This window comes from Rhea americana, unplaced genomic scaffold (assembly GCF_003343005.1).
Source record: "Rhea americana isolate MKP2758 unplaced genomic scaffold, rheAme1 scaffold_328, whole genome shotgun sequence".
In the NCBI taxonomy this organism is placed as follows: Eukaryota; Metazoa; Chordata; class Aves; order Rheiformes; family Rheidae; genus Rhea; species Rhea americana.
The window spans coordinates 630085-643371 of NW_028186455.1; the positions used below are offsets into that span (position 1 = coordinate 630085).

Below are 13287 nucleotides of genomic sequence, written 5' to 3' on the forward strand. Positions count from 1 at the left end.
TTTTTCAACAGTAATCACTGTAACATTGTGGAGCAGGATTTTACTCAATCTTAGAAGAAATGCAAAGCCAAGATCTTTGCTGGCAGAATAGAGACTATTTATAGATAAACATGTGTCTGCAGTTTACAGTTCGGTTTGTAACTTTAACTTCCAGGAGCATCAGAGCCTATGCGAGTATGCTTTAATCCCCTGTCACACTGGCTGCGGACACATGGTGATGAGGAAGAAACTTGCAGATCATTTGGAAAATGCATGTGTTAATAACGTGACAGTGTGTCAGAAGTGTAAGCGGAGTTTATCCAGTAGTGARTACCAAGTAAGAATATTTCTTTGTTTTAAACAAGGGCCTTATGTTAATGGATTAAATAATCTATCATGAGATTTTTTCATCCTGATTTCATGAATGCCATTGCACCTGGACAACAKGTTTTTCTGTGCTTTCTGACTTTTCCATGCATTTTTTGGAGAGACAGATGGTATTTGATAATCTGCTTATGATGTTACAACTAAAAGGAGCAAATAGTATTTCTGTATTCATCCCAGGTCTGGGTGGCCCATGTTCTAGCTCGTGTCTCTATGAGTATGTCCAAGAGTACGAGGTGGATAAGAAGCAGAGGCACTCAAACAGTGGCAGAGAAGAGATCTTGAAAGTGGCTGGATTTTTCTTCAAACTAAAACTTCCCAGAAATTTGTAAGGCAGACTTTTATCAGGTGGAATTCCTGATCTAATTGATAGTATCGATTAGATACCATCAGGCTAACTCCAAGTTAGCTGCAGAGTCAGTAGAGACCAGGAGAGCATACTGCGAATCTGCCAGAAATTTCTCTGTGGCTATTTAAATGTATTTAATTTTATTTTTATGTTTAAGTTATGTTTCCACTGTGGTGACAAGGACTTGCAAACTGTATAATGCAAAGTAACACTAGTCTGTTCCCAGGATTTGCTAAAAACCTTCTGAAATTTGCTTATTTATGTGTATTTCATGTATCCACAATCCTCTGGGAGCAGATAGGAAACTTTGGGTGCTGCTTTCCTTCTCTCCATCATGTCCAATCAGTTATTGGCCCCATAATTTTTGCATTCCCTTATATTTTAAAGAAACCTCCCCAAAACCCCACTCCAGCTCAAGAAGTGAGTGACCTGTATGAGTGAAACAGCAGAAAGAAGAAGAAAATAAAGCACACTTTGTGCAATATCTAAGATACAGGGTATTCAGAAATGAGTTAGGGAGTGGTAAAAACCTGTGGCTGTGTTTCTGAAGATCTAAACCAGAAACATCAGGACTCTCAGCAGAAAAAAGTCTTAAGGACTTCTGGAATTGCTTTATCAAAAAAAATTTCCAGACTGCTTTAGGAAATGTACTGGCATGCAAAGGCGTTTATAAAGATTAAAGGCAAAACCTCTGAATAGTTTGAATTGAAAGCTGACAGTTGCTGTGTTAAATACACAAATTACGGTTGTAGTATGAACCAATGGCAGGAGGATTATTTTCCCCTTCTTCTTGGAGCCAGAAATGGCAGGAAGTCTCATGTTAGCACTAATGCATTTTGCATTAGCACATCATGATGGAAAATTTGGATTCCTGCCTTCAAAATGTTAATAAGCAGGATCTGAGAAAGGTCTGCACATTAAGCAAACTATATGAAGTCAATACATGAAGAGTTTATATTTGGGTTTCCTGTATATTTGCTTTCTGTTCCATAATCCACCTGCATATCATTGCATACATATGTGTTTGAACATATATATGTGCGTGTGTATATGTGTGCACATACTATAGTTTGGACTGGGTGAGACATGTACATTGCCAGTTGTGTATCAGATTTCCCAGGATGACCTTGCAAAGCATCTGTAAGTAATTTCCAAAAGCACTGGGCCTCCGAAGTGGAAGGTCATGCTTTGTACTTTCATTTAACAGGTATTGCATCTGGAGATCCCTCACTGAAAATACCTGCTAGGCTGGGAAGATGAGTAATCAGCTTAAAGACTTAGCTTGAGAAATCTCTGAGTCTGCAATTCCTTGTGCAGTGAACAGCAGCACTCGCTTTTAGCAGATGTGCTTTAGTCCTGAATTTCTAAACATTATTTCCTGCAAAAAGGAGCCAGAGAAGACTGCAGTCTATTGAGCAGTCTCTCTCTGYGCAGGGGTACAGGACTCTGCACCGTGTGTTGCGGAGCTTGCAGTGCTCCTGGGGCAGCCACCCTTCCTTCCTTTGCTCGCCCTTAAATCCACTCCGTTCAGGAAAAGAGTGAGAAACTTACTGCAAATTCTTTCTTCCATGACATAGAATAATTCTCATTTATTTCTTGTCAAAAAGCCTCAACAAGCCTCAAATCTCTATAAAATGCCAATAGCATTCTCTGAAAACACAAGCTTTGTTTCAGAGAGTCYTAAGTACAGATGGTCACTGGTTTTAGTAGTGTCCTCAGTTGTTTGTTTCTTGTTTTAATGATAGAAACATTCATGTGAAGGCAATTTATATAAGGAAGAAAAACGTGTGCAAACAGAAACACCATCAAAGGAAAAGGTAGGTTAACATTATGAATGCAATAGTTTTTGAATGCAATAGTTTTTGTTTCAATTCATTGAAGAGTCACTAGGGAAAAAACAGGGAAACATTTGTTTCTTTTCAAGTATTCAGGGAGACCCAGATGAACAAAATAAAAATGCGCTGTGACATGGGTGAGCCTTTTAAAGCTCTGTGCTTGTGGCCTGGTGGGGCCGTTCGTCCGCAGAAGGAGCTGCGAGGCACAGCGCTCTCGCGCTTTCCCGCGGCCCGGGACAGGGCTGGGGCGGCTCTGCACCCGGCGTTCTCCCCTGCGGCGGGCGCTTGGCGGGTTGGCGTGTTATTCACGAGGGGTTGTCACTGGGGGGGTCCCTGGGGCTCGTTAAATTCTGCTGTATCGTTATGGACCCTGTGTTAGAAGGACTCTTACCTGCCAGACTGCGTGCGAGAAGCTCAGATGGCAATCCAACACTCTTGACTGATTTATTAATGAGTTTTCAGTGCTGGTTGGAGAGTGTAACGTGTTGACTTGAATTATGCTGACTTACAGCTGCTGGGAATGTGGCCTAGTTGTAGGTAAATAGAAGAATGTCCTGAAAGTGGTATTTGATTACTTTCTTGCCTTTTTTTCAACAGAACCACTCTACACCATTAATCAACAAGGATGGATGTCGGTTTTCTGAAGTTGGCTGTTCGTTTAGGGTGAGTTAAATTGCTACCTTCAGGAAAGCCTCAAATAATGTTCAATTCGGTGCTGTTCCTTTGGCTTAGGCCAGCCTATGAGTTCAAGGTAATAGGCCTTGATTTAAATATATTTTTAAGAAAAGAGAGAAATGTATCAATTTTTAATAGACCTAGAGACATGATATTGGAACTTCCATGGATTCACGGTGGGTAAAGGTGCAGTTCAGCCTGAGGTGCTCTATATCCTGCACTATGCCGTCATTTCAGATATGAATTTTTGTTTATTATAAATCTACTGTTCTGTTCATGTTTGGATATTCTCTTCGGGGTAATTCTTCTTAAAACAATGAATGGTTTCTAAAATCTGCTTTGAATTTTAGTTTGCACCTGCTGCCTTACAGGCATATCTCATCTTTTGTATACAAGACGTRTATTAAATATTGGCTTATTTGAGAATCTTGCTGGGATTCTGCCTGGCATCCTGTTTAATAACAAAATTGCTGACAATGGTTTTCTTTTTATGTGTGTCCACGTGTGAACACATCCCCCTAAACTCACCATCAGTGAGCTTGTTGGTTTTCTTTTCTCCATGTCTCCCCGGAGAGTCTGCTGCTGTGTAGCTAGACCTGTGCCTTGCAGTTCTTCCATCTCTGTCTCTCCCAAGAAATGAAGGGGAGCTTTGCTTGATTTGGCCCCAGGCCAGTTATGGTAGTGGCATGGACAGTGTATTGACAGTTTCTTCTTACAGGGAGGCAAAGAGAAGATAAAGGAGCATGAAAAAGTTGCAGTTGGGGCCCACATGCTGCTTCTGCTGCAGTACATAAAGGAGCTGAAGGCAAGCTTGTGCACTGCTGCCAGCGCCGCAAACGGCTTCGTCCCGCACCCAGCGCTGAACGCGAGCGGGGCGCAGAAAAGCATCTCTGATCTGCAGATCCCCGCGGGTCTGGAATTCAACGGGGATCTGGAAGTAGACTGCTTGCCTGGATCTTCGGTTTCTGAAGATGATTCAATTCTGCAACAAATTGTGAGGGAAAAAGTGATTTCTGAGCTAGAAAATAAACTGCATGTGTTTGAGAATATCGTGGCAGTGCTCAATAAAGAGGTGGAGACCTCTAACTTGGAAATCACAGCCTTTCGGAGACAGAGTGAACTCGATCAAAATATAATACGAGGCCTTGAACTGAAGGTAARTATTTTTGGTAGGCATTACCGGAGTGCTTGTACATACACATACCAGAGGAAGGCAGGGTAGGGTTGGGGGCAGGGATGGAGCTGTGAGGTGTTAAGTTCTGGGCACGTTTTCAGGATCCTCTTGTTGTTTTGTGTAAATATTCAGATGGATAATATTTGTTATCTACATCCATGTTTAGGCAGCTAGAAATCCCTGGGAACTTTGATTATCTAGAATTTGGCATGACTGGAGTGAGCAAGTGAGATAGTTGTTTAATTGGCTGATCCTCTTAAAGCAGTGTCGTGCCCGGGAAAAACAAACAAAAAAAAGGTCTATCCAGCGCTGACTTTTGTGTTGATATGCAACTGTCACTTAAAGAGAAATTGAAGAAGATCTTCCAGAACATGAGGACTCCTGAGTGACTCTGCTGCTTCCGCAGTACAACAGTCTGGAGGGAGGCGTTGTCTGAGAGCCGATTTTTTTCCAGATTGCAGAGTTGCACCGGTGCCTGACACAGAAGGATGCAGGCCTGAGCAGTCTGCACAAGAGCCTCCTGTTCTCCGAGCAGGCTTCCTACGACGGGGTCTTTCTGTGGAAAATCACGGACGTCGGCAGGAAGCTACAAGACTCGGTGACTGGAAGAGCAGTCAGCCTGTATTCGCCAGGTAAAACGCACGACCACGACGYCTCCGCGTGTTAGCGAAAGTTGGACCCTTAGAAAACCCACCGGCTCCTCCGGAGTGGTGCTTCTTTCTGCTGACGTGGACAGGAGGTCCCTTAAAATAGCGTCTCACACTAAGGAGCTGTTTATGCAAAGATATTTTACTCTCCTGCCTGTTATTAAGAGCGGTGCTGTGATTTACTCCCCCGGAGAGCGGTGGAGGAGGGAGGCCGTGGGGCCGGACGCGGCCGTAACCGCCTGACCCGAAGAGCCGTGCTTCGTGCAAGGCTGCCGGTGGGAGCGAGGCCGGAGGGCCGCTCTTCGCGAGCGGTTCCTGCTCCCGCTCGGGCCAGAGCCGCCTCTCCGATAGCTCCATACCTCGCCAATGCTTTTGCACTTGCAGCTTTTCCTTCTGGCCCCAGAAATGCGGRCACGCACGCACAGAAAGGCAGGCGAAGCAGAGGCGGCCAAACCGCGCCTCGGGAGGGGAAGGCTAGTCCCGAATCCAGCCGAATTCCCTGGTTTAAAGGCGTTTCATCCTGAAAATAAACGGGGAAAAAGCAGGCTGCCTTAGAGCGTACGGAAGAGCTGAGAAACGGTGGGGCCGCGTAATCCATGCGGCCCAAAGACAGAATTTCTCCGTGTTTCGGTCTGAAATCCGCCCTCGACCGCGGCCGCCTGCAGTGACATCTGCTGGAGCCGGGCTGCCTCCCCCGCGGCCTCCCGCCGCAGCCACCGCCGCGGCAAGCCGCGCGGGTGGGTAAAACCTCGTGTGTGCAGAGGGGCCGGCAGTTTCCACCAGAGTGTGGGGCACGGAGAGGGCTCCAGCCGCCGGATTTTGGTTGCTAACAGCGTGAGATCTCCAGGGTGTGCTGGTCTTCTGCTCTCTTCAGACCTGTGACACCAGAGCACGTCACACTAACTCTTTTCCCATGCGTGCGGACACTATTTTTGGCTATTTTTTAAAGGCGGCTTTGCTAATGCAGAGTTCTGATTTTCAGCTTTCTACACCGCAAAGTACGGCTACAAAGTCTGCCTGAGGATTTATCTGAATGGGGACGGGACGGGAAAAGGGACCCACGTGTCCCTGTTCTTCGTTGTCATGAAAGGGGACTACGACGCTCTGCTTCCTTGGCCTTTCAGACACAAGGTGAGCAGGGTGGGCTTCTCGTGCTCGTGCTTCCGAAATAGAAAGTCCCTAATTCCTTTCCTCCTGTGCATTCTCCTGCTGTCCTCTGTGATGGTTTTTTTTTGCCTCCTACGAAAAGGCAAAATCTGATCCTAGCATGCAGCCAACTTGTCCCCCTTCAAGGGGCTTCTCTCTCAGCGGAGCGGGTTACACGCCGGGAAGCTGCTCCGGCTGAGATYCCAAACCCGGCTTTGAAGGATATTCAGACACCAGAATAGTGGCATAACCCTGCAGGCCCAAGCTTGAGATATCCCAACCTGTGTCCACCTGAGATTAAACCCGAGGCATATTTTTCCCTGGCCCTTCCCGTGTATGGATATTATCAATTTACGATTTGCTGCCTGAAGCACAGGTCTTAGAAATGGGAGGTTAAAATTCCACTAGCAGATGCGCCTTCGATGTCTTACGTGACCCTGAGCACGTCCCTTACCCTGCTTTTACTTTTCTCGTTATATAAATGCGATCTGATAATGGCAACAACAGTTAGAGAAACAGTGAAAATAYGCATAAGGATCTGATCTCTGCTTTAGCATTTACCTTTATGTGGTAATAATTCTGTGAGCCCTTCGTATAAATAGCCTTACTACTATTTAGTAGCCAAGGAAAACAGAAATCAAAGTTCACAATCGTCATTGTATTAAAAAGATATTATATACATTTCACATTCCAAGCTAAAGAACAGTAAGTTAATAAAAGCGATAATGAGATGGGGAAATTGTAGACTGATATTTAGGTTGTGTCTGCTACGTATTTGCATACAGAGAACTGAGCTATTTCTTTTGATTCCAAGCCACACTAACAGAATGAATGTAATGACTGTAACGAAACTCGTGGTTTGTTTAAATTGTCACGGGAGAGAGGAAAAAAGTCTTTGCACTGTGCAATTCTCTACCAAGAAATAATTTCTTACTTATTTTATTTTATTTTACGGGTGGCATAGTTTTTAATATTTCATCTGGGAACGGTTTGTGTTAGCTGACCTTGCAGGTTGTGAAACATTCGTTTTAGTTTGCATTTAATTATCGATGTCTCCTGAATCTATCCAGCTGCTTCTGCAGCACGTTTGTACTTTTGTCTCTGATATTTTCTGGTTTATTTTTCAAAGTGATAACTCATCATTGCTGCATTATTGTTTTTCAGGTTACATTTATGTTGCTTGACCAGAACAACAGAGAACACATTATTGATGCCTTTCGCCCAGACTTGACATCTGCTTCATTTCAGAGACCGGTGAATGATATGAATGTTGCAAGCGGTTGTCCTATGTTCCTTCCGTTGTCCAAATTACAGTCACCTAAATATGCCTATGTGAAGGAAGACACACTTTTCCTTAAATGCATTATAGAAACAAATTAGTAAATCTTGAAATATGTGTATCTGGTAAAACACCCACTGAATTTCGTTAGTTTTCAAAAGAAGAACCATCAGCTTGAGACGTGGTGTTAGTTTTCACGCGCACAGAAACCCAGGGCGCCTGAGCCCGGGCTCTGCTCCGCCAGCTCGCACCGGTGAGGATCTGCCTGCTGCAGCTGAGCACGYGGAGGACAGCGCCCGGTGCCGCCTGAAGGCTGCTGTTGCACGTGGAAACTGCGATTATTTCATAAAACGGCCGATACTGCTCCGTCAGACTCGGGTCGCAGCCCTCCCCTCCGCAGCGGCGCGGGCGGGAAGCGGAGCCCTGGGCAGAGGGCCCAGCCCAGCTCCCTCCTCGTGCCCCGGGGCGCCCGGTCCCTACCTTGTGCCTCGGGGAAATCGCCCCTTGTCTTTCTAAAGGGAGCAGTTTGGCTCTAGTGTTTCGGACCTGGGGCTCTGAGGGTTAACCCAGGGAACCCGGAGCTGCTGGCCCGAGCAGYGGCAAGGACCCCTTGGTAGCTTCGTTTTAAAGTGTTCGGTCACTTCCTGAAACTTCAGGGCAAGTGACTTATTAGAAAGTATTTATTTGATCTTTTTCTTGCTTTATTCTTTTTATTACTCTGATGGTTAAGTCTTTTCGCATGCTGGAATGGAAGTAACTCCCAGAAATGTTTTTTTTCTTTCCCCCCTTTTTTTTAATAGAGCTAAGGAATGAATAAAAGTTATTTTTACAATTGTGTCAGCCTTGGAAATGTCTGGGGGTGTGCAAAGCTCAAGTGCTGCAYCATATCCCCCAGAAGCAACAAATCTCAATCTCTTCATTCTCTGCTTAACTACTGYTTTTGCAGAATCGATGAAATTGCGTTGGGTTTTGGTGCGGCACTTTYTGAACCCGCAGCAAACCCGTGCTAGCAGCGCGGCTCGCTTATCCGGGAGCGCGGGTCGGTCCGCGGGGCCGTCGCTGCCGCGGCCACGCCAGGGCCTCGTCTCGGACAGACCCACTGACGAGCGAGGGGCCTTCATGAAATCCTTTCGCTCATTTTTTTCTGCTCGATATTCCCAGYGTCTCGCCTGGAAACACGACCTCCGCCCCGCAGAGCCTGCTGCCCGAGGAGGGGAAGGAGCAAGCGCCCGCCGCGGGCTCGCGAGCGCGGGGAGCGGTGCCCGGCGCCGCGCTCCAGCTGACCGCCAGCCTCGCCGCCGCTCGCTCAGATCTCTCCCTTCTATCTTGGCCGCATCCTTTCAAATAATTAGTTTTGACRAAGTATCAAATTTCAAGAAAAAAGAACCCGTAAACACCTATCAAAGCTTGTTTGGGAAGGAACTGGATATTCTTCGCCGTCACATGCGCACCGAGCCGCCCTCTCCCTCCTCCTCCCTCTCCCTTTCGCTCTTTCTTTCTCTCTCTTCCACGTTTAAAATGTTCTTCCAGAGACAAAAAGTTATTTTCCCAGCAAAGTGCCAGACCCTCTGAGCGCACTGGAGTATTACGCTTAGAAAAATCACGCTTCTCACGGCTGTGTGACTTTGACAAGTGCTGTATTTATTACAAACATCCGTATGCTCTTACCGTTGTATTTATTTCCTAAATAAAGCTCGCTAACTCTAAAAGAGGCTCGCGTGCTATTTTAGCTGTAGGACRGGGAGCAGCGCGGGGGGTCGCCCCGAGGACGGGTCCTGCCTCCCGTGGCGTCCCGGGCCGCAGGAGGCAGCAGCACCCCGCACGGCTCTGCCGCGCTGCGAGGGGCGCGGAGGACGGCGGCTGCCGCCCCGCCGGGGCCGCCGGCGTCTCGGGCGGCTCTCGGCCGCGCTCTGCCCCGGGCTCCCCTTCCTCCGAGGGGGGAACTACGTTGCCGGGCAAGAGGTTTGCGCTGATCGTTCTCACCTTTTCCCCTTTATAATGAATCGCTCTAATTTTTCTCCTTTATCAGCGTTGACCGTTGCCAGGATGGTTCCACGGTTCTTGCAAGAGCGAAGGCGGGCGGCAGTGCTCGGGGCTGTAACCTGCCCGGACGTCGGACGAGCCTTTGCTGCACGGTCTTGCAAAACCCTCTTTTTYCTGGAAATGGGCAAAGCAGCAAGTCGATGGCTCATAACCGGTGATGTCAGGWGCTTCGGGGAGGCATCCGGAGCGAGGCTGCTGCTCGAGCCGGACGTGGCTAAGATCTCTGCTAGCTTTCCAACACGAGCGGTGCAACGCACCTTAGTGCACGCGGCACGTGCCGGCGGCGCGGCACACGGCAGCTGCTGCCCGGCTCTGGCCAGGCCGTTTGGAAACGGCGTTCGGGAGAGCGGCAGAGGAAGAGGCATCTTGCACGCTACCGTACGCGGGGGGAATAACCTGAGCTAGACACACAGGGGAGGAGGAAGGGGGCTGAAAGCAGGCGCTGGGCGGCTGGTCTGGCCCTCGGCGCAGCCATCGCCACCGCTGCGGCCGGGCAGAGAGCAGAAATGTTGAGGCCTCCTCTCCCACCCGGCCCGATTTCTTCCTCGGGCACGCGGCATCACGGTTACACTAACGGGGCCCGTTTGCCTATTGAGGCTCTGTAACCGGGGAAGGAGCCCACACCCCTGGGAACGCTGCTCCCCAGGGACGCAGGGGGCTTTTCTTTCTTTTCTCTCTCTCTCTTTTTTTTTTTTTTAATTGGAAATGTCTTTTCCGAGCCTTGCTCGGGAACTGCAGACGTGTACCTAACAGATCTGTGTCAAACTTATGTAACGGTCGCGTTAATATAAACCTTGCACAGCTGTAGGAACACTCACAAGCTCCTCGTGTCTTATGCAATTGCATAGAAGCACGCAAAGAAAGTTAMGTTAAAAAAATGCATGGGGATTAAATTTTTATTAAATGAGCAACAAAAAGACATGAAATCCAATGCCTAAATCCTCTTCCTTTTAAAGGCACAGCTGGCATAAACGAGCTGAATGGCAGGTTTAGCTCCCCTGATTCGGATTATCGGGGTACGTCCGCCCCAGCGCGCCCCGGCGCATCGCTTCCCCGCGAGGGCCGTGAACCGGAGGCGATTCCCGGCGGGCGCCGAGCCTCCGTGCCGGCAGGGCGCTGCGATCGCCGCTCCTGCTCGCCAGGGCAGAAACCCACCGGGACGAGCGGCCGCGGGGGGCACCGGGGGCTTTGCAACGCCCGCGGCCGGAACGCGGGGCCGTCGCGTCGCGGGGAAGCMGCCGCCGGCGCCGGGTCGCCTGGGTGCCACCGCCCAGCGCTCGCCACCGCCGCGGCACCGAGCCACAACCACGGCAAATAAGCTGCTTTGGGTCAAAACTAGCAGGGGCAACTGCCTTCGAGCTGGCAGCAGTGTTTGTCCGCGAGGAGAACGATGGTGCAAGAGTTATTTTAATTCTGCTGTGAGTCACGGCTCAYGGATGGTGACTCACTGCAAGCTTCGGTGGTTGGAGTATTTTGAAGATGCGTCAGGTTCCCTGCGAGCCCGGAGGATGAATGGTTCATGCAGAGGGAATGAGCTGCCTTGTTTTTCTTTCCTTTTTCCCCTTGTCTAAACCTCTGCGCACGAGCTTCGCCCTGTGTGTTTGCCCAGTTGCTGCAGTTAATTTGCGGCAGGCCTGGCTTGCTGCAGGGCAGCAGGATGCGGCCCCCGGGCTCAGCTGGCACAGCGTGGCACGGCACGGCATGGCACGGCACGGCACGGCATTGCACGACATTGCATGGCACGGCACGGCATGGCACAGCACGGCATTTCATGGCATGCCATGGCATTGCACGGCACAGCATGGCACAGCACGGCATGGCGTGGCACAGCACGGCATGGCGTGGCATGGCATTGCACGGCACAGCCTGGCACGGCATTGCATGGCATGCCATGGCATTGCACGGCACAGCCTGGCACGGCATTGCATGGCACAGCATGGCATGGCGTGGCATGGCATTGCACGGCACGGCCCTGCACGGCACAGCATGGGGGGATTCAGCTTCATCCATGCGGAGAAATGTGAAGCAAAGGAGAAAAATCGCCTTCCCGTGCCCCTCGCCCCCGGGAGCCCCGTTGCTCGAGGCGTTTGCAGAGGCGCCCGGCGCGGGGGAGGCGACGGCCAGCGTTTAGCACGTTTCTTGCCGCAGGGCGCTTCATGCCTGCTTCAAATCCCGCGAAGGCCTGTCCCGCAGCACAGCTACGGCTTTTCCCGATTAGGCTTTCTGATCCCGCAGAAGGACCAAAAAGGAGGATTTGGGGATTTCCTGGAAAACCTGGAGCGGGGTTTCGGCTGCTGCACTGCCGAGCTCGTGTGCCCGGGCTGCTGCTGCGCCTGGTGCTTCTGCATCCGTTCGGTATAAAACGTGATTAATCATTAAGGATCTTGGATTTCATCTCCCCTCTTCGTCCATACCACTCCCTGCCAAGATACTTTGTGGCCTGCAACGTTGCTGACAGGATATTTAGTTGCGAGACAACGTAGCTCTGCTGTTTTAGCCTTGGAAATGAGTCGTTAGCATTTCTGAAACGACCCGTACTTTTAAACTCTGCGGGTTAGCATGCGTGGTGTTACCTGCACACACCAAAAACGCCCCCCGCAGCGATGGGCAACGATCAGCGTCCGCTCGTCTATGGAAAAGTTTGATTAAAAAAAAAAAAGAAGAAGAAGAAGTAATTCCGAGATGGCAGGATTATATAAAAACACTTTAAAGGCATTTTTGCCACCGTGCCATTCGTTTTTAACGCTCATTTGCAGTGCCCCCTTTTTCACAGGTTGCTGACGGATACCCGTGGGGGGGRAACGCGCGGCTCTGCCCCCAAGCCCACGGATTACAGTCAGTAAATTCACCTCTGGAGTCGCAGCGCGCCTGGCGCAGACCCTAAACCGGGAATTAGCCTTTCTACTGTCTGAACAGGCCTGAAAACATTTCTTTTTTGGCAGCGCTTTCGAACAAATAGCAAATCCTTAAGACTTCTTCTTGGCACTGACCACAGCATTTTTGCAGTGATTGATTCTCTCTGTGGCGATTCGGGGAAAAATCCCCCCGTTTCTAGGAATCCCGAGGAGCACAGGTTGTTCCCGCGCCGGGTGCCGGGGCCCCGTGTGGGGCCTCGCCGGGCGCCCCCGGCCCCCGAGGGTCCCGGGGGGCATCTGCAGCCCCCGTGGGCAGCGGGGGGGACCTGCCCCCGGGCAGATGCGGGTACCTGGGGGGCAGTTGCAGGCAGCCCCAGGGGGCAGTGGGCAGTTACCCCATCGGGGCAGTTGGGGGGCCSCTCGCAGGGCAGATGCAGGTACCCCAAAGGGGCAGTCTGAAGGTGCCCCGGGTGGGGTGACCTGCCCCAGGGCAGACACGGGTACCCAAGGGGGCAGTTACAGGCACCTCCTGTGGGGCAGTCTGCAGATACCCCACGTGGGGCAGTGTGCAGGTGCCCCACGTGGGGCAGCATAAAGGTACCCTGGGTGGGGCAGTTTGCAGCCACCACATGCGGGGCAGCGTGCAAGCGCTCAATGTGGGGCAGTTTGCAGATACCCCACGCGGGACAGTGTACAGCTACCCCACGTGGGGCAGTTTACAGCTACCCCATGTGGGGAGATTTGCAGACACCCCACACGGGGCAGCGTGCAAACGCTCAATGTGGGGCAGTTTGCAGATACCCCACGTGGAGCAGAGTGTGGGCACCCCACGCGGGGCAGCGTGCAAACGCTCAATGTGGGGCAGTTTGCAGACACCCCACGCGGGGCAGCGTGCAGATACCCCACGCGGGGCAGCGTGCA

At 50.4% G+C, this 13287-nt stretch overlaps 1 protein-coding gene across 3 annotated transcripts in view; it reads left to right on the forward strand.

The window, feature by feature from the left end:
- TRAF1 (TNF receptor associated factor 1) overlaps nucleotides 1-9157 on the forward strand; it is a 35164-nt gene extending 26007 nt beyond the window's left edge. For all 3 annotated transcript variants that reach the window (XM_085310858.1, XM_085310856.1, XM_085310857.1), the window contains 7 exons: nucleotides 155-316; nucleotides 2458-2529; nucleotides 3145-3210; nucleotides 3941-4378; nucleotides 4851-5028; nucleotides 6026-6174; nucleotides 7354-9157. In XM_085310858.1, the coding sequence (XP_085166984.1) occupies nucleotides 155-316; nucleotides 2458-2529; nucleotides 3145-3210; nucleotides 3941-4378; nucleotides 4851-5028; nucleotides 6026-6174; nucleotides 7354-7569 (1281 nt within the window). In that variant the 3' untranslated portion in view covers nucleotides 7570-9157. The remainder of the gene's footprint in view (nucleotides 1-154; nucleotides 317-2457; nucleotides 2530-3144; nucleotides 3211-3940; nucleotides 4379-4850; nucleotides 5029-6025; nucleotides 6175-7353) is intronic.
- Nucleotides 9158-13287: the final 4130 nt, after the last annotated feature.